Raw genomic sequence first — 25,959 nt, forward strand, 5'->3', positions numbered from 1 at the left:
CAGAGTCACCTAGAGGAGCTGGATCTCAAGTACTGGGGAGGGGTGAAGTGCTGACTATCGTCAAAAGGTTGCGAGGGTTCTAATTTGTGCCTCCCAGGAGGGTCGTTAGACGCCAAGGAGGGCTCTCCAGGAGTTTAGAGCGATGCACGACTTTGCGACAGCTCCACTGAGGATTCCTTCTCCTGAGGCACACGTGGTGGTAGGGCCTCTACCCGGCCACATGCGAAAATCCCAGCTGCGATGGCGGCTCCCCAGGATGATTGAGGCCGAGTCCACCTGCCAAAATCGGTGGATTTAAAGTATTGGCGTGTTGGGGGTCGGGGAGGGCGTCCTAGGCAGAGCTCACCCGCCACTTTCCCCCGATATATGGTGGTGCTGGCGCTCAAAATGGCGGCCAGGGGGAATTAGCAGCCTCCACCCGACCTTCAGGCACTCACTGGTAGGCGGCGCTGCAGGGGCCTCCACAGTCCTTCCACCGTGTCCGGGATTCGACTACAATCTCCGCAGCTCCGAGTCGTGCCGGGGCCAGAGGGGGGGGGTTGGGGGGAAAATCGCTCCGTACCCGCACCTCCGCTCCTCCCCAATCCGGACTTCCGGCCTCTCACCGCGGATAGTCTACTGTGGGTCCCGGTCGCCACGTGTCAGGAGGCCCCTGCTTGTTTCTTCGTGCCGCAGCGTCTGGGAGTCTCGCTGCTTCCCGGGAACAGTCGCGGGAGAAACTTGCTGGCCTCAGCCGCTCTCCCTCAAGTTTCTGGGCTTTTAGGGCTACGGATGAGTGAACAGTCTTGGCCCAGTTATGGAGCACAGAGCTTCCCTAGGCTGCGGCCATTACCATCGGCTGCTAGCCACCCCCCCCCCTGCAACGCTTTTTAAGGTCGCTATGTCTGCTGCTTCCTGTGGCATAAGAGTCAGGATTTTCTGTCTCAGTTCAAGGAAGAGGCTAAGGAAGTTGGCGGACATTAAAATAAAGGAGGGGGGTGGCTCACGTATGTAGTAGTCATGCAAAACGCTAATATTTGAGATTGTCAAATTTGATGCTGGAGATTGAGAAGAACACTTTGGACATGCTGTTTGGTACAACTCTGTTTTTAGTTCAAAGCGATGATAAGCGGAAAAGTCTCAAATGGAGTAAGGAGGTTATTTTGAGATATTTCCTGGTTAGGAAATCGCCCCATCGACGGTCCTAACCTACTTTTTGGGACTTCAGACTGGTGAACAAATTCATAAGAGAATACATTCAGAATGCTATCTCTCCAGCATATTTCGTACCCATTTATCAGTGCATGCAATAGTGTTCCGAGGTGAACATTTCCATAGTCCATTTCAGATTTTGCAAAGGATGTTCCTCCGGTTCCATCCAGGAAAAGAGGCCCATCAGTTCAATTGAAGTCTGCATCCAAAGTGATAACCAGATACATAGCAGTGGTGTCAGTACATCTCAAGAAGTAGGGACTATTCATGTGTCCTTATTTGGATTTTTAGTTGTTGAAGTGAACTACTTGCAAAGGGACTTGCAAGTCAATGTGGATTACAGCGTTTGTTTCAGCTGTCAGGGGTCTCGGTCAAATGAAATAAGGCTGTTCTTGTTCCAGTGTGAAATGGAAAGAGCGTTTCTTCTGAAGGAGGAGCTTTCTTCCCTTATAACCCTGTATCCCTTTAAGGGGTTCTGGTGATATCCTAAGACGCAAGACCAAAGGCTAAGTGGTGTGCAAAACTCACCAGAAAATTGCGATGGTAATATGAGTATGTTACAGGTTACCTGTTGCATATTTTTTTATTTACTTGGTTATTTTGGTTTAGTTAACATGAACATGATTTTCCAAACATGGAAATGTTTATTGAAAACAGTAATTGACACACGGCTGTGCTGTTCAGTTGCCTGTAGCAAACTAAAGACAAAAGTATTTAAATATGTAGTTACAAATGTGTATCTTTTAGAAATACTCTTTCCAGAAGTGAGAGTTTTATTAGATCTGCTGCCTATCAGAAAAGCTAACAATAGATCCTGATTGGAGTTTGAATATTTAGGTTCTGATTACATTTCAGGAAGAGGAAGCTGATTAAGCAAATTATAATGAGAAAGCTTAGTTGAATGGATTGGGCCGGTCCCTAATTAAATATCCTGCCATGCTTGGAGACTAATTAGCCAATGGCAATAATCCTGCCATGCTTGGAGACTAATTGGCTGATGGCAACAAAATCGAGTGGAGACTAGAGCTCATACTGGACAGAAATAATATTTCATAGGAATAATGTAAAATTCGGGGAATACATTTAACAAGGTTGCCAGCATCTGTTATATATGGGGCTGGAAATTACTGCTTTTTGTTTAAAAAGAGGAGCTAAACATTCAGTATGGTTTTTTGTTTTTGTCTCATCCTTCCTGATTTGCTCAGAGACCATTGTGGAGCCCATGAACATTGCAAGTGGAGTAGGAAGATGGTGGTGAACAACCTGAAATGTTAGGCACCTAGGTGTCTGAGTTTCTTACTAAAATTCTTTTTCATCCCAGTTCTTGACAAAAGACTGAAAAATAGTGGAGGAGAAAGGAATGAAGAAATGTCATTTAGATGTAATCCTCATTGTAATAAAACACAGCAGAAACCAAATTAGGTCATGGGCATCAAACAAGGATTTACCGAGCTCACAGCAGTCATGTAGTCTTTACAGTAAACTGGATTACAAACAGATTTTAAAACAGTAATGCGTGAAATCCAGTACTGCAAAGCATCTGCTGTTTGGGGCGGAAGGAGGGGTTAATCGGCTTTATTAGTACAAAGCCCTTTGTATTCGGGGTGAATAACACTTCCAGGGTCTGTACCTGGAGGAACGCTGGTCTACCCTGACTTGGATTACAACCTTATTTTACCCTTCAAAAACAAAACCAACATAGTTATGCACATGGTCCATGATCTACCACTGTCTGTTTAAACTCTTCGTGAACGTAGAGGCATTTCAATTCTTAAGCTTTGCTTTTTTTGCATTTTAAGGTGTAGGGCTTTTCTTCAGAAAAAGGGCCGTTCCATCTCCAAAACACTAAATGTCAAAGTGCCAGAGCCACCTTTATGGGCTGTGATAGTGGCCACACAGAAGCAGTTTTTGCCCTTTACCTCCTCAGCAGGGAGTTAAGTATTTTGACTAGATTGAGAGAGACCATAGACTGCTATAGAGTGAGAAGTATCAGTACTGGCGAGTCAGATGCAGTCTGGCATCATTTCGAGTGTCAGCCATTGCCTGATGAAATTCGAATGGTGGCTCATTCTGAAGGAGGGTGACACAGGGTTAATCTCAGACATCTGCGAATTTCATATAGAATCTTAGGATGTCGGGAAATGCCCAAATCATAGCAGATGGGGTGAGGGTGGAACTAGGTAGATGCCTGTTAGATGAATAAAGAGGTCAACAATAGTTCCATAGCCCCTTTTTCGGCAGAAGGCAATTTCTCCCTCTTGCCTGATGCTAATGCCACTGCTCTTAGCCTGTCCAGTGCACTAAGCACGGCTATGGACATTCTAGCACCTCCTAAAAAACATTATTCTGCTAGGAAGAGCCCCTCTGCCCGCTGGTACTCTGAACGATTAAGACTGCTTCGGCAGAAATGCAGACAAAAAGAAAGAGCCTGGCTCGTCCAACCTACCTCCCCCGAGAAGAGCCAGCATAAACAGGCCCTAAAAGAATACAAAGGGGCGATAATAGAGGAGAAAAAGGGCTACTTCAATAACACCACTGCCGCATTGAAATCTTCAAGAGAGCTCTTCAAGATCATCGACTCCTTATCCTCACCTAAAACCTCTAATTCAGTGGTTGAGACACAGGCGCTATGTGATAGTATTGCTAACTTTTTCCACACTAAAATAGACATACATACTGCCCTTGAAACTCTAAATTTGGAGTTAAACACTCGGCCAGCATCCACCTCATCTTTACCTCATTTCCCGGTCAGGCCTGTGGTCTCGGAAGCAAGTCCTTGCTCCCGTTTGACAGACTTCCCTTTGTTGTCACTGGTAGAGCTTAACAGTCTCCTAGACGCTACTAAGTCTTGGTCCCCCTTGGACCCCTGCCCTTTAAAAACTCTCAAGGCTTGCAGAGAGGCTGTTCTTCCTGCCCTACTGTAGATTATGAATATGGCCATCACCAAAGGGATTTTTCCCGTAGCCTGGAAGACCGCGGTTGTTAAACCCCTGCTAAAAAGGCCTCCTTGAATCCCGAAGTCTAAATCATTTTCGGCCCATTTCTTTACTTCCGGCCCCGGCTGAAATACTCTAAGCGGGAGAATCTGTTGGATGCTTCCCAGCATGGGTTCCGTGCGGCCCATAGTACAGAAACGGCCCTCACGGTGGTAGTCAACAACATCAGATCAGAAGTTGACAAGGGTCAAACCGCTCTACTGGTGTTGTTGGACCTAACAGCAGCTTTCGACACCCTGTCCCCTGCAATCATGGTAGACCGGTTGAGGGCGAGAGGGGTCGAGGACAACGCTCTGAATCTCCTTTCCTCTTTTCTGCATCAGAGACAGCAGAGAGTTAAATTGGGCAAATTTCTGTCTCCCTCCCAGGCAGTGCAATGTGGGGTCCAACAGGGCTCAGCTCTGAGCTCTGTATTATTTAACATATATCTGACCCCTCCCGCTAAAATTATAAGATCTTTTGGGTATCAGGTACTCTCCTATGCCGATGATACTCAGATCATTGTCTCTACTTCTCGACCGACACAAGACTCTGCCCCTAAATTTCGAGCGTGCATGGAAGAAGTGTCTGTATGGATGATACATAACCATCTTAAGCTAAACGGAGCGAAGACTGAGGTCTTGGTCTTTGGTGGGAGCCATGAATTGTGGAATGATGACTGGTGGCCCGTCTCACTAGGGGACTGTCCCCAACCGGTACAAGCAGCCAGGAATTTAGGTGTCATAATTGACCTGACCCTCTCCTTTGACCGTCAGGTCAATAAATCAGTGGCCACATGCTGTACTATTATTTGGACATTGAAAAAGATCGCCTCCCTATCTGTCCCCGGAGGCACGTAAACAGTCAACGGTCGCCCTGGTATCTTCCAGGCTCGACTATTGTAACGCGCTATATTGTGGTATTAACAAGAAATCGAGTCAGCGACTTCAGGTGGTTCAAAACGCTGCCGCTAGGCTGGTTCTCAATCTGCCCAGGCGCTCATCGGCCACCAGGGCAAGAAAAGACCTCCACTGGCTGCCAATTCAGGCCAGAATTTCTTTTAAGCTCCTCTGTCTGGCCCACAGGGCTGTATTTGGACCAGGTTCCGAAGGGATTAAAGCTTTAGTCAGCCCCTACATCCCCAGCAGATCCCTGCGCTCATCCACCAAAAACCTGCTCACCGTCCCTAGATTCAATAAGGTGAAGTGGGGAGGAAGAGCGTTTTCCTTTTTGGTGCCCAAACTGTGGAACACGCTCCCGTCCGAACTTTCCAGTAAACCCTCATTGGTGATTTTTCGTAAACTTTTGAAGACATGGCTCTTTTCCCTGGCTTACTAATCATTAATTATTACTATATCTCCTTCCTGCTTTGCTGTGCCTATCTGTTTGTTATCTGCGCCTTGATGCCCCTTGGGGTTAAGTTATGCGCATTATAAGACACCCATTCATTCATTCATTCATTTAATCCACACCAGAAATCTTCAAATGGGGCCTCGGCAGGAGAGACCAGGCTAAACGTTGTTAGCTACTGGTGCCCAAATGGAGTAAATTTCACACTTGGGGGGTAAACCATAGTGGTAGTTGCTGGAGGAGATTTAGGGAAGTCGGAACACTGTTACATTTGCTCTGGAGGTGTCCATGGCTTCGGGATATTGAGAGCAAGTTCTCGCTGTTGTGCACCTGATGTTTCATCCAACTATCTCCAGAGATATTTGCAATACCCTTTCAGGTTTAGCATGCTGAATATAGTATGCCAACAAGGAAGTAGGAACTCTGGGTAGTTCCCAAGTTTTAAGTGAAGAACATCTCCTTTATATGGAGTACAGCACCACTGACACTTTAGAACTGCTCACCTCAAATGTCTGTCACTTTTCTAGCATGGCATGAATGGCACTATGCTAGTCCTATGCTTATCCTATGCTTAAAAACTCTGCTAGAAAAACCAAGTCCATTTACCATTTGTGCAGCAATATCTTTAAGCATAGGATTAGCTAATGCCATCCATGCCTAGCCGAAAATTGACAAAGCTGATGAACACTCTTGGCACAGTAGTACAGGTTTGGATTATATCGGATTGAGTTTGGATTACCAATTCCTCATCCTTCGCTGTGATTGCCTAACTCATTGTCCTCTTACATTCTGCCTTCCCCCACTTCCTCGCCCACTGCTCCTCCATTCCTCTTCTCTCCCCCTCTGTTGTTTGGTTCATTTGATCCTCTGAGCTCTGTTAGTTGTATGACCATTGTTTCACTAATATGCTTCTATGTAAAGCATCAGAGTTCGGCTCTTCATTAACCGGTTCAATAATTGATGTAAGTGTGGAATGATCAATATTACTAGATGGTTCCAAGAAATCTGGATTGGGGGAATAACTTGAAAGAGAGGGGTATATATAGCAGCTGCATATTTACCCCTCTTATGCCTTTTTCAAAAAACTTTGTGGGGCTTTCTACGCCAGCTTCCAGGCTGTATGCATTGGTATTCATACTTGAAATTCAGTAAACATATTTGATCCATAATGCATATGGAATAAGAGCTAGTATTAAAATAAAACGGGAACAAATTGTGATGGACTTAAAATCTGTTTGGCGAGTCTTTTTATTTACTATATATTAGGTTGTGTACCACCTATAGGCTCAGTGTTGTCTACAGGGGCTTCAACATTGTGTGAATAATGCAGCAGTTGGAGTCCGGGGCTCCTTAGCATGTGTAGTGTACTTTATACACCTTCTACACATTAAAATTCAATCTGATTTTTTTGTCCCCCAGTTATTGGCTACACATGCTCATTGTTGACTTTAATTGACTTAAGATCTAGATTGATCTCCAAGGTTTTTGGCCTGCTTGATTAGGATGAGTCTAGAGGAACTTTTTAGTGTCCCTTTTTTGCTGTGTGATTTATCAGACTGTGGAAAATCATCAATAGTAAGAAGTAAAGAACATCAACCATCAGCAAAACAAAGGGGTAGCTATTTGAGTGGCAAGCAGGAAAGCTCTAAAGCCCAACCTCTGGAGCAACACGCTAGGTAGGGAAAGGTTCACCACGCCAGTTCCCTATTTTCAACTGCAAACAACACTGCTGTAGGTCTGCCTTCATCACCACTTAAGGACATTGATTGACTGTCTGGTAACCACCCGACCAGCCCTACCACAAATGCAAGGAATGTTCCCTCATCGAACTGTTGACCTGGTCAACAAGCACATTGTGCTGATGATATTCAAGATCAACCATTAAGTCCATCATTGGCCCCAAACTTGGAAGGAAAATGGAGCATTCTTTCATGGAATGTTGCTGGGCTAAAAGCCAAACTCATAGATCCAGATTGTAAATTGTAAATTGATACTTGTATAGCGCACTACTCACCCACAAGGGTCTCAAGGCGCATGTACGGATACCGCTGTGGAACCCATCCTGGCTTTCCCTGTGAGGTGTCCACTCCTGGGCACCCCCAAGGTGGAGGCCAGGCATCCTTAGCGTTGTGGGGGCCGTTTTGGAGATTAAGCAAGCTATTAATGTGACGCATGAACCCTTGGGTAAATATGACCAGATCTTAACAGAGGATGAAGATATGATTTGGCAGTTTCCCAAAATAGGCATAACCTCAGTAAAGAGAAGCTTTAAGCTGGTGCTCCAGCTTCATGGTATTACGCTGAGATCAGGATTGAGGGCATGCAATGGGAGGTCCCAGTCAGATCAGGATGGTGCCATGACCTTCAAGAGCCCCAATAGTGCAAGTCGAATTGATTACATATTATCTCTGCAAGTTTGGTATTTCACTGTCGACATGATGGTAATCGAGCGGGACCACAGTGACCATAATGCCCTGAAACTGGTTCTGACAGGCCTTATTGGACCAGGGAAAGAGGTAATTACACCCAGTTTACTGGGAGATTTAGCTATCTCCAGCCACAAAAAGGCCCTTAAGTGGAATTTGTGGAAGCACATCCAGATCTATTGAAACAAGTCTGCTTAAGAGTGGGAGATGCTTTGGAAAACATGAGCAAAGAAATGGAAACCAACTCTGTAGTAAAAAATCATGAAGACCTGTTTCTTAGCTTAAGGGAGTTGCTCTATAGCAAACCTAGAAAAGTGAGAAGGGAGTGCCCCAAATCACACCCATGGTTTAACGCCCAGTGCAGGGCAGCAAAGTCCCCACTCTTAGATCATATAAAAAACAGAGATCACCATAACATGCCTGAGATCTGTAGGAAATGCAAGGAAGCCATACTGTAAGCCAAAGCTGATTGGAAAAAGGAGGTTTGGTCTTATCTGACCCAAGCAGCAAAATAAGGAGATACAAAAACAAATTGGAATATTATAGCACATGGTAGTTGCCCTTCAGCCAGCCATCTAGGCTTCAGTGTCCAGCCCCAAAAATGGGTTGATTATTTTGGGAAGCTTTACTTTTCCCTGTCGATGTGGGAAGTGGGCAAGACTGTAGTGACTTCAATCACATAAACGTTTACAGCCAACTAGACCAACAGGAACTAAAAAGTCTAGACCATAAGGGGCGTGGTTAGAGGAACGGTGATACTGGCCCCATTAGTGCGCTAGGAGACCAAGAACCCCTGACAATAACTAGCCTAGACTCCCTAAGGGCCTTGAAATCTATCATTCAAACAAATGCCCCGGGCCCAGACTGTATTCCTTCTGACCTCTATGCAGCTGAAAGTGATATCTGGGCAACCTACCTAAACCTCCTAATTAGGGTAATTCTCGAAGGGGGTGCTAGTCCAGGATCCTGACGTAAAGCTGATTTCGTCCCAATCTATAATAAAGGGCATCATGACGAGACACTGAATTACGGGCCATTTAGCCTTTAAACGGGCTCCAGAAGCTTTTTTGCCGGCAAGTGTTGGAGAAACTAACTGACTGGGCCGATTTAAATAATACGTTCTCAAGACTTACAAGCAGATTTTAGGCCAAAAGCTAGCACCCTTCACCAAATTGCGAGATTTTTAACACTATACTGGAAAAATGTAGTCCTGGATGCCTTTGTCATCTTCATAGACTTTTAATCTACTTTTGATATGGTCCCACCTAAGGAAACTTTGGGAAGTCTTAGAAAACATGGAAGTCCTATCTAATATTTTGGCTATCCTTTTTAGGATCCACAAGAATAATATGGCACGAGTTAGGTATGGCAAGAATGGGGAGTTAACAGATGTATTTGGTATAGAAAGGGGAGAACGCCAGAGGTGCGTGCTAGCTACAACTCTCTTTGCACTATTTGTAAATGATCTGGCTGACTTTTTTAATTTTCCCCAAAATGACGCCCCAAAAATTGGTTTCACAAAAATTCTGGTACTAATATTTGCAGACGACACTCTGTTCATTTCTAAATTCTCTAGCGGCCTGCAAGCAATTTTGAACCACTTTCTTCAGTTCTCTACTGATTGGGGTCTAGAGATAAATATGAGTAAAACGAAATATATAATATTAAACTCCCCAACTTCCCAAATTAATGTATTGGTAAACAACTCCCCTCTTGAGTGAGTTTTTGAGTTTGTTTACCTGGGGATAACTCTGTCCTACAAATTAAGCTGGAAGGCCGAGGTGAGCAAGTGTGCTCTTAAACTCCAACAACAGTCTGGGGCAATTCTCAAGCTGGCCAAATGACTGAAATCTAAAAATCTAACCCCAGCCTTAGAACTATATAACATTAGGGCATAGAGTGCAGCCCTCTACGGAGTGGAACTATCGGGTCATTCAAACATAAGGGAATTAACTGTGGCTGAGAATCGTGTTGCTAGGCAGTTTCTCAGTCTCCCGCAGAGTACCCCAATACTTTCACTATTTATGGACCTGGGTCTGTATCCCATATCTTTTATGGTACAATTGAGGCCCTTATTATTCTGGTATAGACTCTGGACAACCCCTGAATTCAAGTCTTATACACTAACCTTCACAGATCTTTTGAACACACCAGGCCATTTGAGGATATCGTGGCTGTTATCCCTAAAAAGGATGTTTAAAGCTCTTGCCCTGGATTCCCTGTGGGACAAACCAGAAAAAGCCTTTAAGATATCAAAAAGCCTGGTAAGAGTGGTGCAGAGACTACCTATGGGGTGAAATGATTAAAAAAACGTTCCTCGGGTTGTCTAACAGACTACTTTCTAAATCATAAGATCAGCCCTAATTACGAGACATACCTAGAAGTGATGCAAGGCTCTTTTCCTAGGCAATTCTATTTGAAGTTTAGATATGGTACCCTCCCCATAGCAGAGTTTACTGGGAGATGGGGGACCAATACTGGTTCTAGCAAATTCTGCCCAGTGTGTAACATAAGTACCGATACCATTCCTCACTTTGTATTCTTCTGCTCTGCCTACAACAACCCTTGTAATAAGTGTATTATTCATGTATGTCGCCTTATGGGTGTAAGATCAATTGGGCTTAGCCTTAAGGATATTGAAAGCTGACACAAGGCAAGTGGTATTAGTCGCCATGGCAAAATGTTTCCATGCAGCTTGGCTTATACGTATGCGGAGTGTAAGCACCACTTGGCAACAGGGGAACATGTTGTCATTTTTACATCGAGAGAAGGGGTGTATAACGCAAGCTAAATGAAATAAAGGCTACCAAAAAGACATGGCATCTGCTTCTTATGTGGTTTTACATTAAAAAAAATCATTTACATTTTCAATTGATAGAAATGACTCTTGTATATAGGAAATGGTATTTTAATTATTGTGTTTTATGGTTTTTAATCCGAAACAAACAATTTAATAGACCGTTGAAATGTTGTTCTGATCTGCTGTAAATTCTTTGTAACAATCTATTGTTTCTTGTTTTTGCAGCTCGTTCCTTGTAAGCCTTGTGCCCACTCTCCTCCTGGTCGGCTTTCTTCTCTACAGTGTCCGGCGGGGACCAATGGGAGCTGGGCGTGGTGGACGAGGCGGAGGACTTTTCAGTGTTGGTGAGACAACAGCAAAAATGCTGAAAGACAACATCAATGTGAAGTTCAAGGATGTTGCAGGCTGTGAAGAGGCCAAGTTAGAAATTATGGAATTTGTAAACTTCCTGAAAAATCCGAAGCAATACCTAGATCTTGGTGCAAAGATTCCCAAGGTAATTTGTGTAGGAGCATTAGATTACAGTATTGTCAAACCCAGGTTACCACTTGAAGGCCAATGTCCAAAAATTTAATTTACAAATTTAGCATATTAATGACTACATTTCTGCTATTAGTTCAGGCACTCTCCTTTCAAAATAAAAGGCCACCTCATGAATGTGAGCATGTTTGTATTTAGGCAGCATCAATTGGCCCATCTGTCAGACCTGAATTGTGATATTGTCTGTGCCCTGCCTAAGCCCTACCAACATTCTCAGAATTCGCCTGACACACCAGTTGTGGTAATTGTCCTCTGTTAATGGACGGCTGGCCCATAGCAGTAGAATTGTGGAATGGTGCAGACTGTTGACAACAAAAACCACTAGGCTGAAAGTAGTTTGTAAATGTCAATAGAACCTGGAGTTGGCAATATAGAACTATATTCAACATGTTTTATATATCATGCTTATTTTGGGATAGCTTGAAAAATGTTTTTATTTTGCAATGTGTAAATAGTAAGTGGTCTGCAGTAAAAAGAGAACACTACTTAATTATGGAAAATGTAGAATTTTAGAAGAAGTTTCCCTTCATTAAACCCTTAACTGCTGAGGCTTTTCCCACCCCAGTGCTGGGGTCTTATTTTTAATATTACGGCCACTACCTGCTTAAGCCTTCATTACTTTTCCACAGAAGGTATTCAGACCAACTTTGTGTCCTTGTTATTCCCACATGTTCTGTATTCTAAAGGTGCCCCGGGTTTGTGTAACCCTGAGGAGTGAACTGAGAAAAAGCTCAAATATAGTTTAATGTTGGAGTTTTCTGTATTTTGAAAAATGGCAAATAAGTGCTGTGCAAGAGAGTGTATGTTTGTTGAGATGCAATTAGCATCTTCCCAGTTCCAGGAACAAACAGAAATGTAAAAACCAAACCACTTGGGGGAATAGGGAAAAAATAGAAAGGCTCTCCCCATATATGTGGCTTGCTTTATCCTTGGAGCCTGCCAGTGAGCACTGGGAAGCTTCTTTTCGTGTTCTCTGGCAGTTGTAAAAATGCACAAGTGTGCAGAGTTTACTGGAGGACCTGTCTGTGTGGTTGGAAATTCGTAGGTTTATAGTATGAATATGTGTGTAGTAATCAGGGCAGTGTTCTGTCTATCACTCCTGCTTTGATCATCTGTATTCCACCTACACAAGATCTCTATGAAAACGAGCCTAGGCTAAGCTTTGATAATCTCTCCATGTCTCTCTCACTCAGAGTTCTGACTAACACTGTGACGGTGCTAGAGGAACCTTTACTAATTGCTCTCCATGACAGCCTGCTTCGACTCTGTAAGGCTTGTCTTTAATGCACCTTTTGTGCACCCACTACGATAAAAATGTCTTCTTCCACTAAGTCTTAGTAAGTTGGGGGGGGGTCTAATGATGTCTTGTAACCCATCTGTCTTGGAACCCATCTGTCTGACAGTGTGAGTATAACTTCAATTGAAAACTATTGTGAACATGTTGGGATAGACTCTCCTTAGTTCCCTAATGAACACTTCCATAAAGGACCTTGCAGACAAGGGTACTTTGTCAAATTGTGGCAGATGTCATGTCCTCTGTTAAGTGCAGTGCATTAACCGTAATTCATTTGAGATAAGGCAGGGAGAACATCATCCATGTTTTGACAGAGGATGAACATAGAAAGCACGCCACCCATGAAAAATATGTACATATTTACTGGAGTCAGTAAGGACACAGTAGGTTAATGGTAATCTTTTTTTTAATTATTAAAAAAATAAAACCTCTCATTGCATGTATTGGCTGTTGAGTAAGTTGTTGAGTTCCACTGTTATGCATCATTCTGTTGTTGAATAGGGACATCATCAACAAACAAACCCTACCTTTCCTTCAGCCTATTTTCTGCCTTTTATTGTGCAATTCACAACTAGTCTTTAAGGCGTTAATCTTACATCAAATCAATTATGCCACATCTTTTGCAACGATTCATGAAAGGGGGTGGTGATGGACAGAGCATCTGAATTAAACAGAACACTCATACCCAGTCAAAAGATCAGGGCTTGATCCATCACCGTTTTTTAGCTCACTACACCATCCCAGTTCAGAACCTGGCTACATGCAAATTAGTCTGTCCCTGGCCCAGTGCATCATGGGAACAGGGCAGACCAAACTACCAAGCCAATTCTTTACCGGAAAGGAAACAAGCTTCCGGGGACCGGTTTCTGGTATTGCAGCCGTCTTCGGCCCGGCTTGTTTGAATCCTGATGGTGCAGTGAGCAAGGGACTCATGTCTGAGCATACCCTGCCGCTCCTATAGTGGCCAAAACGATTCATGAAAGGGGGTGGTGATGGACAGAGCATCTGAATTAAACAGAACACTCATACCCAGTCAAAAGATCAGGGCTTGATCCATCACCGTTTTTTAGCTCACTACACCATCCCAGTTCAGAACCTGGCTACATGCAAATTAGTCTGTCCCTGGCCCAGTGCATCATGGGAACAGGGCAGACCAAACTACCAAGCCAATTCTTTACCGGAAAGGAAACAAGCTTCCGGGGACATCTTTTGCAACAACTGCGACTAGGCCTTCCATTCGTTCTTGACTCAGACATTTTGGCTCAGAAGAAATTTTACTCTGTGCAACTTCAGGTGAGCTCGTCTTCCTCTTCTGTAGAGTACTCAGCAACCTGTTCCCCGTCGCTTTCGTCAGTGATATCAAGTTCCTCAAAATTTTCCAAGATTAAGTAGGTCCACTCCGGGTCCTGATATTTTTCGTTTTGTCTTTTTATTCGCTCACTCCTTCTCGGAGCTATCTTCAGGTATTTCTGCAATTCGGGGACTTCTTCTTATATCTGCAAGTTTCTCTTGGACTGTTTTTAGTCTTAATTTCAGTCTCTTAACATACCTTGGCTCAATGTGCTTCTTTTTCTTTAGTCTTTTTGCTGGCACTATGATTGAGCTTTCTTCTAATGCTCTTTTATTTTCACTTGTCTGTGGCACTTCGGTTTCTGTTTCTTCCCTTCCTGTCTGACTAGTCCCAGGTCTTGTATCTATTTTTTTCTGCCTGGTTACTAAGCTGGCCTGGTTCAGGTGAAATTTTGTTTTTGCTTTTAAATGTCTCTATTTCTTTGTCCTGAACACGTTCTTCTAATTCTAACTTATCCTGTTCAAGCACTTCGATCCCTTGATTTTCTTCTGCTTGAACTATTACACTATTTCTAGTCTGTCCCTTTTCGATTTCAGGAGTTAGTGGAGGTGTGTCAATCACCTGATCTGTCCCTGTCTGACCTTCTTCTTCGTCCTCAGATTTGATGTGAATCTCAATGATCTGAGGGTCTTCGCCTGTGCCTTGCTCGACCTCTCTATTCCACTCTCTGTCTTCTCTTATTCGCTCTCTTGTTCTGAGTGGGTCTCCAGGGAGATGACTATGGGTATCCAATCATCCGGCCAGATTCTCGGCAGCTCGTCATCAGCTACTTCCGGACCAACGTCTGTGGGATTCTCAGCAGTACTCGTACTTGGCCATGCGTCATCAGCTACCTCCGGGCCAACGTCTGTGGGACCCTCAGCTGGGCTGGTGCTCAGTCGTCTGTCGTCAGCTACTTCAGGACCAACGTCTGCAGACCCCTCAGCTGGACAACCTTCTGCTCCAGGCTCCTCGTCAGGTATCACCTTCTGGGTATGGCTGGCATGGATCCACTTGGGAACGCCGGCGCACTTCACAGCGGTCGTCGTTACCAGGATTACTTGCCGCTTTTTTCCCACCTCGGTGCTAGGCAACTCGAACGAGTGTGCTTCTTTATTTTAACCCAGTCACCAGGAACCAATTTGTGAACTGGGGTTGTCGGGTTGGCGACGGCGTCTGCCCCAATCTGGCGAGAGATACAACGCACTTGGTCACCCAGTTGCTTGCAGTATTCAAGTACCAAATCATCAGAAATGCTTAACAGTTTGTATCCTGGTACCCATGCTTGTCTCATCACTCTTCCCATCAATATCTCATGGGGGCTCAGGCCTGTTCTCCGATCTGGAATGCTTCTGAGTCCCATCAGAACAAGAGGCAAGGCAGCTATCCAGTTCATTCCAGTAGAATCACATATTTTTGCCAATCTATTCTTTATTGTGACATTTATTTGTTCTACCACTCCAGAAGCCTCTGGATGATATGCACAGTGTAGCTTTTGTGTGATCCCAAATGCTTGACAGAGTTGAGCCAATATTTCATTCTGAAAATGTCCGCCTCTATCTGAGTCAATAAAGACTGGAACCCCGAACCTCGGTATCAATTCTCTTAGCAACATTTTAGCTACTGATATGGCATCACATTGAGAGGTCGGGTAAGCTTCCACCCACTTTGAAAATAGGCAGACAATGACAAGGACATATCTTTTTCCTTCATAACAAGGCATGGTAATGAAATCAATTTGTATTCTTACAAAGGGACCTCCTGATCTCCCAATTTTCCCCAGTTCAACTACTGTTTTCTTGCCAGCGTTGAACTGCTGACATGTCAAGCACCTCTGGCAGAGGGATTCTGCTACCTTCCTGAACTTCTTGTTGTACCAAGTCTGTTGAAACACCAGAACCATGGCATCCCTGCCAATGTGTGATCCCTCATGTATCAATCTGGCCATTGGGGCAAGGAGGTGTCTGGGTAACACAGGCATACCATTCGGACCCACAATGACACCGTCCTCGCGTCTCGGTCTACAACCTTGTTCCTTCCACTTCTCTTTCTCCTCCCAGGGCGTCACATGCTGCCATTCTCTCACTTCATCCCATGTAGGCACTTCTTCAAACATTCTAAGTTGGCAGCTGTTTCCAGCCCCACCCCGCTTCGGATTTATTCGCATCTGATCCATGGCGCATTGTTTTGCCACTCGATCAGCAAAGTCATTTCCCAAAGATACAGGGTCAAGGCCCCTCTTATGAGCAATACATTTGACCACTGCCAATTCTTTTGGTAACTGGATTGCCTCTAAAAGGTCTTGAACCACTTTTCCATTTCGAATGGGGGTACCTGATGAAGTCAGGAATTCTCTTTGTAGCCATAACTGGCCAAAGTCATGCACCACCCCATAACAGTACTGACTGTCAGTATACACTGTTATTCTCTTGTCTTTTCCCAATTTGCAAGCTCTTATCAGAGCAATCAATTCAGCTACCTGTGCAGACTTTACTCCAAATAAATAAGCTGCTTCTTCAATTTTGTTTAAAGTGACCACAGCATAGGCAGCACTTAGACCTCCGAGTTCATGTCTCATGCATGAACCATCCACGAACCATTCCTCGTCGTGTACAGGCAAAGGAGTTTCTTTAATGTCTGGGCGAGGTTTAGTACTGAATTCTGTTAGATCAATGCAGTCATGCTCATTATCTCCCTTATCTTCCATCACCATTGAGTCAGGGAGTAGAGTGGCAGGGTTTAAAATATTACATCGGGTGATGACTATATTCGCAGCACCCATGAGAATCCTCTCATATTTAGTCAGCCGACTAGGGGTGAGATACTGAGTTTTGGTATGAGTCAATAGGATCACAACTGCATGTGGAACATACACAGTTACCGGATGTCCCATGATAATGGATTCACTTTGTTCCAAACTGGTGCAAGTCGCAGCTTCTGCTTTCAGACATCCAGGTAATCCAGCAGCCACTGGATCCAAAGTGGCAGAGAAATATGCCACAGGCCTTCTGGTCAAACCATGCTCCTGGGTCAGGACTGACCATGCACAATTGTCACGAGTGTCACAGAATAGGCCAAACTCCTTGGAGTAGTCAGGCATCCCCAGAGCAGGGGCTGTACACAGGCAATTTCGCAACTGTGTGAAAGCTGTTAAGCTCTCGTCATTCCATTCCACTGGGTCCTTTGCTCCTTTCTTTGTCATTTGAATCAAAGGTTTTGCAAGGACTGCGAATCTCACAATCCATTGCCTGCAGTAACCTACAACTCCGAGGAACATTCTGATTTCTTTCTGAGTACGGGGTAACTGCATATTTTGAATTATTCTGACTCTCTCTGATGTAACTTTTCTGATGACTTTTTCTATCTGGTGTCCCAGATATTTCACTGATTTCGAGCAGAACTGTAATTTCTCAGGGGCCACTTTATGTCCCTTTTCACTCAGGTGATTTAGTAGAGCAATGGTGTCAACCACACAATCCCTATGGCTTTTGGACGCCACTAATAGGTCGTCAATGTACTGGACCAAAACAGACTTTCCAGGTAAGACTAAAGATTCAAGGCATTTTTTCAAGATCTGATTAAAGATAGAGGGGCTTTCTGTGTACCCCTGGGGGACACGATTCCAGACATACACGTGACTGTTGAAAGCAAATTAGAAAAGAAATTTGCTGTCTGGATGCAATGGAATCGAAAAGAATGCATGACATAGATCTATCACAGTGAACCATTCAGCATCCCAGGGGATCTGATACAGAATCACTGCTGGGTTCGGGACAATAGGGCAGCAAGGAACCACTATCTTGTTTACCTTTCTTAGGTCCTGAACTACTCTGTACTTGCCATTAGGCTTTTTGATGCCCATAATGGGTGAGTTACACGGGCTACTCATTACTTCCTGTATTATGTTTGCTTCTAGCAATTTCTGTATTTCAATGGCAACACCTGCTCTCACTTCTGCACTCATTCTGTAAGGCTTGGTATTGGGGTACACTGCATTCTCTCTCATGGCTATTTGTATGGGGTCTACGTTTTTCATTAATCCTACATCCTTTCCCGTAAAGTCCCACACTTCTGGTTTCACTGTCTGCTGGAGTTCTTCAGGTAAGTCCTGTATAGTCATTCGTTTGATTTCTGAGTCAGGTCTAATTAACATTAGTTTGTAGATACCGTCTTCATCTGGGGTTTGAATTTCGACGCCCTTTGGTGTGCAAAAGATGGTACAATTCATTTTGCACAGCAAATCACGTCCCAGTAAGTTTACCGGACTGGTATCACAGACAACAAATCTGTGCATTTGTTTAAAATTTCCAATTGAGATCTCCATGGGCTCGGTAACAGGTGTACTAATCAGTTGATTAGATACACCCACTACTTGGATTGCTTCTCCCGAGAGGGGTAGGTTTGGAACGTCCACTGTTCTCACAGTAGAACGGGTAGCACCAGTGTCCAACAGAAAGGTGACATCATTTCCATCAACCTTTCCTTCAATGTATGGTCCCGACTGGTCTACCGGCAGGGAGGCGCCAAGTACGCACTCCTCGTCCTCCCCTCTCAGGCCCCGTCAGTACTGGTCGTCACAGAAGAAAGTGTCATTCAGTAGATACTGCGAAATTGCTGTATTTCTATTCTCATTGCCTCCCCAGATTTCTACGTCATCACCCTGTGGTGATTTTCCTTTAAAAATAGGTTTTGGCGCTCTGGGCACTTGGATCGTTTTTACCTGCTGCTGGGTTTTCTTTGTTTCTCATTCTGCGTCTGTGGAATTAAATCAGGTGTTTGGGCATTATCAGTTTGTAAATAGGGACACTCGTCTCTCCAATGTCCAATTTCCCCGCACTGATGGCAAGGAAATTTCTTTTTGGCTTCCTCTCTACTCATTTTCGCTCTGGGCTTTCCTCCACCCCCACCCCCAGGGCTGTGGTTCGGGGTAGTTTTGTTCATCTTGCTCAACTGCTTTTCCTGCTGTTCTGCGAGCTTTACTTGAGCCCACATCACCTTCTCCTTGAGAGCCTTTTTCTTTTCTGCCATTTCGTCCTCACAGTACTTTGCGTACCGTAGGACCTCATCCATCTTTTTAGTATGCCAACAGATTTTATTATCTTTTATCCATTGACAAATTTCGGGTCTTAAACCGTTTACAAACCTGTAAATGAAGTGGGTCATGTCCTTCATCTCGATGTTATCTATACCACTATATGTTTTGAACACCTGTAGCAGCCTTTCATAAAAGGAGTGCACTGTCTCATCTCTTTCTTGCGTGGTTATATCTATCTTGGTCCAATCAGTTTCCTTTGCGGGCACTTTTAGCTTCAGATGCTGAATTACCTGATCATATTTTCTCATTACTTCCTTCGATGGTTCCCCTGTTTTTTCATCTCTCGCGTATTCCTCACTGGGCCAAGCTATGGCTATTTTACACTCGGTCCACAGATCTACAGGGACCACTATGTCGAAGAACCCATCCAGGTCCTTCCACAGGCATTTTTGTACTTTTACAAACCTTTCTACCTGTCGGTACCAATCCACGGGATTCTCGCGTAATTTTGGGAAGTCATTAGTAAAGGACACAATATCCTGTCTGGACCATGGAACGTGTACATATTTTCCACCTGGCACTTCGCGCATAGGGCATAACTGTTCTGGCTTGTCAGCTTCTTTTAGAACAAATTCGGGAGTTGCCTGCCTAGACCTGGCCTTATCCTTTTTCCTAGCCCATCTGGCTTTACATCTTTCTATATCTCCCCATTTCTGCAATACCGTCAATAATTCCTTGACCTGTGCCTTTTTCCCTGACATGTTCAGGTTTTCTAAATCTTTGTCCGAGAAATCTGCTCTGTACGGTTTCTGCAACGGTTTCCATTTAGAAATATCTATTCCCATGCTAGCAGCAGTGTCTGTCAATTTTTCATGAAGTACTCGGGCATTTCGGGTAAGACTTTTGCAAATGAACAACAGCTCTTCTTCAGAGTAAGTATTTAATCGGTCTAATCCTACGTTTCCTGCCATTAGTTCTTCTATTTCTACTCTCAATTTGTAGAGATTTAAAGGTTCCGTCTGCGGAATTTGTTTTTCTAATTCTTGACTCCATCTTTCGATTTCCTCCGGAGTCATTGGTGTGACACTCTTAGTACCCGAAGTCGATTCCATTTGAATCTCCCTCGTATTGAAAGGATTATGTCTTTTCTGCATCCTTTTCCCTGTATTCCTAATGGGCAGATCCAATAGTGAGACTTCAGACTCGCACTCGCTCGTCTGTTCATCTACGATTAAGGGTTCTGGTCTGGGCTGTGCTATGACAGGAGTAATGACTGGAGTTTTCGGACTCCCTTGACGGTCCCCATAGAACGGAACCACCGGTCCGATAGTTACTGGGATTGTCAAGGCTTCAGGACTGGTATTTAACTGGGAGATTTTCTGAATGATCTCAGCTCTCTGTTTTGCTAGAACCTCCCGCTCCTTTTCTTCCAATATTCTCTCTAAGGTTTTGTCATGTAACACCTGCGGGGTCAGAGTGGGAGCATAACTCGGGGCAGTGGGATGTGTCTCACTGGGTCCTTCGCCATAATTAGGTCTTGGGAACAAACTTCCTGTACCTAGGGATCTTGGTTCCTTTTTATATAGAGGCTGTAAGAATGGAATTCCTGAACCTGATGGTCTGGCCTCACCTTCGTAGGGAGGTTTCGAGAAAAAGTCGCTTTCACAGGAGTATCTTACATCCCCACTAGCTGGTATTCTTGGATAAAGATCTCTTGTATCTACAGGACCTAAACTCTCGGTATAGGGAGGTATGAGGCAACCCCCTCCTACACTGGCAGATCTGGCCTCATCCTGGAGATGAGGTCTTCGAGAATTATCCCCTTCACTGCAAGGTCTATTTCTTTCATTGTAAGGAGGCGGACTTCTCATAAACATATCGTCTAACAATTCATCATCCGACTCTCCAATAGGCACCCAATGTTTGCCCTTCTCTGTCTTCTTTTCCCCCCCAGGAGGATCATTCACTGGCATCATTGGAAACAGCCCTTCTACAATCATATTTTGTCTCCACTGTTTCATCTTTTTGGCTCGGGCTTCCTGCTTCAATTTTGGATAAAACTTAGTTAACCCTTTATCCATTCGGGGCTTGTCCCTCTCAAAAGCCTCAATCTCCCATTCCTCTAGTGCTTCGTACTGCGTTAATCTAGGTCTGGGATGTAAATCATTCATTCGGGTTCTCAAATTGAATAAAATTCTGCTATTAAAGGTTCCGTCTAACGGAAAAGCCAATACTCCGTCATCTTTCGTGTATTCTGCCCAATTTTCCAACCATACACAGGTATTGTACCCTTTATCGAACATCATGAAAGATGCGGGAGTATTCGGTGGCGGAATGACAACACCTTCTCTAGTTTTAATTGGCTTGTCTTTTTTGAAGTAATTCTTTACTTTATTTACAAGGGACAATTTTCTCTTATTTCCGTACATAATGTCGTATCTATTAGTCTTCCACTGATCTTTTCCAAACCCTAGGTATCTTGGATCGGGTCTAGTCTCCGGAGTATACATGTGCCACATACGATTTCTGCAAGCGGGTTTGTTTACAAGTCACTCCCAATCCGAATGCGTCTTTTATTTTCGTGCGGCCAATAAAATGCACGAGTTCAAATATTTTGGACCAATGGGTGCGCGGCCCTTTCGCGAGACAGTTCTCACGCTTCGGCGCTCACCCCTCCTTCACAATTCCAGCCCGCTACCCGCCCGCTGCTTCTACCAATCCCAGCGCGGCACGGAGTGACGTCAGAGCAGCTTCGCGACTGACTCCCTCTTTTACAAGGTAACGGAAACTTTCTTACTTTCTAAATTGCTTAGTGCTTGGTTATTTTACAACGGATACACATTCGCCACTGTGCTCAAGTGTGTAGACAGGAAAGAAATTTTCACTGCAAGTAAACTACTTCCATTTACTTTTCACTCACGACGGATAGGTCTTCTCTGCCTACCCTTCACGCTAGCATTGAAGAACCTGCTACTCCCCCAGACTCATCCACTTTTCCGGGATATATCCGAGTCTAAGGTTTCCCCAGCGAACCCCTTTTGCTGTCACCCAAGCTCCGATGAACCTGCTACTCTTCCGATGTGACCCTTACTAGGTTACGCCACAATAGGAATTTTGCCAATGAACCTCGTTGCTAACATTTATTCAAACATGCATTCAGAAAAGTCCCTAGTCAGTGCTTCCAGTTCTGCCTAACCTGCACCAACTTTCCTTAGAGCAAATGACCTCAAACTAATGGATTCTATTCACCACTCGCTATTCAATTCCCCGGGGATTCCCAACATACATAGAACATTTACGAACAAATGAGTTAATACATATATCAGTACAATAATAAGAAAAACAGTTTAAAACATTTCATAATCTTTCAAAGCAAACATTTCAAGTGAATGATCAGATCTCCTGAAGTGCCTACTTTTGTAGCAGCATCAATATACTAGCAGCTTCCGACTTAGCTAGCCTAACTAGTCCTGCCTCACCTTTAACTATTCCCTAACCATAGCTCTGCTACCAGAAAATTACTGCTAGAGATCGCGGGTCACCCGACCAATAATTTCGCCACCTTCTGGCTTCGGGCCCATATATTCCAATTCACCATATACACATTTGATCGGATGACGTCACAATCTTCTACCAATAATTGTGAGTTCCTTTTCTATTTTCTAGTGTACCCGACTTACCATCCACTGTTACGGGTACCTATGACCACAATGGATCAGGGAGCTAGCTGTAAAAGGAAAGGCAGCGAAATACAAACCCAACATGTGAACCTGTGATTTATTTCATGAAATGACCACGGACAAACTGAGAAGTTTTAAAAGCTTTATCTCAGAATTAAATTTCTTTAGAACATACACTCCACTACGAGGAGACAGTCTAAAATCAAATTTGTAAAGAGTACATAGCTGTATAGAAGAACTATAAGGGCAATCATTTATGTTTAAAATGCTAATGTAACAGGAAAACAAACTAAGAGAGCTACTGGGCTAAATTCAGAGTTTCTTTAGTGATATTTATGGGAGAAAATTAGAGACCATAACAGGAAGTTGCAAACTGCAATGGCGAAAATGATTTCTAAAAGGTAGGGTAACATAGGAACACGCTATGAAAATAAATGCATATGTTTCATGAGATGCAATGAGTTGCGGAAAGCATGGAAAACTTATCATGTGCAAAGATATGTCTTTATTGAAGCAAAGACAGAAAATAGAAAGGTGCAGTTTCAAGAGTTTCAGAGCGATATTTACCTAGACTGGTGTGAAAACCAACCCTGGCCACGGATCAGTTAAGGACAGGAAACCCTCAAGGAAGGATACCCCTCAATGGACAGCAGGTGTAGAATGGACACCCAGGACAGGACAGGAAACCCTCAGATTAGGATCAGGACAGGACCACCAGGACACGACCAGCACCCGCAGTTCGGAAGCAACGCCTGCGCTCCACCCTCTCTGCAGCTATCAGTCAGGACCCCGATTGGGTCAACGAACTCCCAGCAAAGTGCTCCGCCAGCACTTTAAGGTTTAGTAAAACCTTAGTCTATGGTCAATTTCGGACAGAGTGCTCCGCAGCGCTCTGTATCTTCAGTCACCTATTGAGTGCGTTGGGTCAGTGACAGGTCAGCTATTCGGACAAGTCGGACAATTTCCCTAGGTGAACCCAGGGTAGATATACTGTTTTTGGGCAGTGTACCACCCCCAAATGTTGCAAAGTGTCAGAATCCCCAAATTTCGATTGGTTCTAAGGTAGGATTTGGTTAACACACCAATCAGAACAGAGTATTGTAAGACCTATTTAGCATCCTAAGGTGCCGCCTAGCAAGATTGGGGTTCCCACGAGAAGCCGCAGTGAATACAATGGAAAGAAATACAATGTGTTACAATATGGTACAATCTAGATGCTCTTGCTGGGTGAAGGTGCATGTTCCCATGCAGGCTCTGGCAGCAACCTTCTTTGGCTTGGTTTCAATGCCACCTCGCCACGGCTGATCATGCGCGATGCTGCCCTCCAAGATGGACTCCCCAGCCCCCTCAGTGCCGAGGATACATGAAAAGTAAGCGAAAACAAATTAGCACATAGAAATAAATGAACGTATTACATGTCATAATTTCGTACTTTAGTTTCATCATTATAAAAATATACTATGCATTAGTGAATGAGGGCAACGAACAAGGTCACAGGAGCAAGCAGCGCAAAGCTTCACCACGTTATCTAGAGCACAGCCATCTTATTGCTATTACGCATGCGCACCCTTTCCCTCTCAAACTCTAACTGCGTCATACCTCGTGACTATGTCTCACGCATGCGCAGAAACAGAAATGCAAGCAGCGGCCATTTTACGGACAAGGGTTATTTGTATTAGTAAAACACATAGGCAAGCTTCTCTACTTGGCACGTATATCAACCAAAAAGAGCTTAGTAAAACGTACATTTCGTTATGAGGTTATGACAGATTCGAGGTTCATGAATCGAGCAAGTCGCGATGCGAAATCTTGCTCTATCAATGCCACATCTTGATTGTTATGTGCATCTCAATGTGTAGGGCCCGTTTCGATCTTGAACGTTGCCTCAGAGAGGATCTGTAGAAACCATAATTATTTGGGGTATTAGGGTTATGTTATGTTCTGGTGACTTGTAGAGCGCACAGCTCCCCCAGCAAAGGGGCGTCCCGTCGCTGAGACAGAAAACTGCAAAACTTGTAACAGAACATGACAGCTTATAATGGAGGGAAGAGGAATGTTTTCACAGCTTTATGGAAAGGCAGGTAGGTCTTTATACCTCAGATTGAAATGGAGAGCTCGTTCCAGAGTTTTGAGGCCAACACAAGGAAGGAGCGCCCTCCAGCACGAGCCCTGCTCACCCGGGAAAGAGCCTCAAGATTCTGTCCCATAGAAAGAAGTTGGCAGAAAGGAATATAGATAGTATGCAGATTGGTCAGGATACATTGAGATGAAAAATTAAGGATTTTTAAAGTAATGCAGAGGGCCTTGAACTCTAAACGCTTGGCCACAGGCAGCCAATGGAGGCGACGAATGGCATTAGAAGTAGGACACCTCCTCTGCAAGCCAAGGAGAGCTCGTGCTGCTGCATTCTGAACCCTAAGTTATCGGACAATCTCAGACTGGTTGAGCCCCAGATAAAGGGAACTGGCATAGTCTAGTCTTGACAGAATCAGGGCCTGGACGATAACCTGCCTAATAGGGGAATCAAAAAAGCCCATTAGAGGTTTGAGCCCTCGCAATAATCCAAAATAAGTCCCTGCCACCTTCTTGGTTTGGGTTTGAAAGCAAAGGGCGGTGTCCATCCAGACCCCTAGGTTTTTTACCACCTGTTTAGGGACAGGTGTCGGCCCCATCGTGGCAGGCCAGCAGTGCTCCCTCCACAGCTCTGCATCACTCCCACCAGCAGTACCTCAGACTTGCTGGCGTTGAGCTAGAGACAGTTTGCAGTCATCCACTCCGAAATGGACTCAAGATGGCTACGGAACTTACAAGCTTCCCGGGTAATGTCATCGGAGAGTGTGACTACCAACTGAGTGTCGTCTGCATATGACACTACCGTGAGCTCTCTGGTCTCAGCCACTCTTGCCAGCGGTTGAACGTACAAATTAAAAAGGGTAGGGCTCAGAGCAGAGCCCTCCGGTACCCCCTGCTTGGTGGCATAAACTCTGGAGGTAAAGGGAGGGGCAGCAAACTGGAAGGTCCTTCTGGAAAGAAAGGAGGCAAACCAATCCAGGGCGGAGCCTGTTATACCCACCTCCTCCAAACACCTCAACAGGATCTGGTGGGAAACCGTGTCAAACGCGGCACTGAGATCAAGCAGAATCGGTGCCGACGTACGACCCTCATCTAAGGCCCTTCTCAGTGACAGCAAGAAGGGCAGATTACGTGCTGTGGCCAGCACGGAAACCCTTCTGAGAGGGGTCCAGTATGTTATTTTTCTCCAGATACCCCGTCAATGGTGTTGACATAGACCTCAGAGATTTTAGAGACCCAGGGCAGGAGGGAGATGGGGCAAAAAC

General features: G+C 44.5%; 1 protein-coding gene across 1 annotated transcript in view; it reads left to right on the forward strand.

Moving 5' to 3' along the window:
• Nucleotides 1–25,959, forward strand: part of LOC144799051 (mitochondrial inner membrane m-AAA protease component AFG3L1-like) — a 275,930-nt gene that overhangs the window by 86,063 nt on the left and 163,908 nt on the right. The window contains exon 8 of the mRNA XM_078670217.1: nucleotides 10,968–11,238. Coding sequence (XP_078526343.1) covers nucleotides 10,968–11,238 — 271 coding nt within the window. The remainder of the gene's footprint in view (nucleotides 1–10,967; nucleotides 11,239–25,959) is intronic.

Source organism: Lissotriton helveticus, chromosome 12 (genome assembly GCF_964261635.1).
Source record: "Lissotriton helveticus chromosome 12, aLisHel1.1, whole genome shotgun sequence".
In the NCBI taxonomy this organism is placed as follows: Eukaryota; Metazoa; Chordata; class Amphibia; order Caudata; family Salamandridae; genus Lissotriton; species Lissotriton helveticus.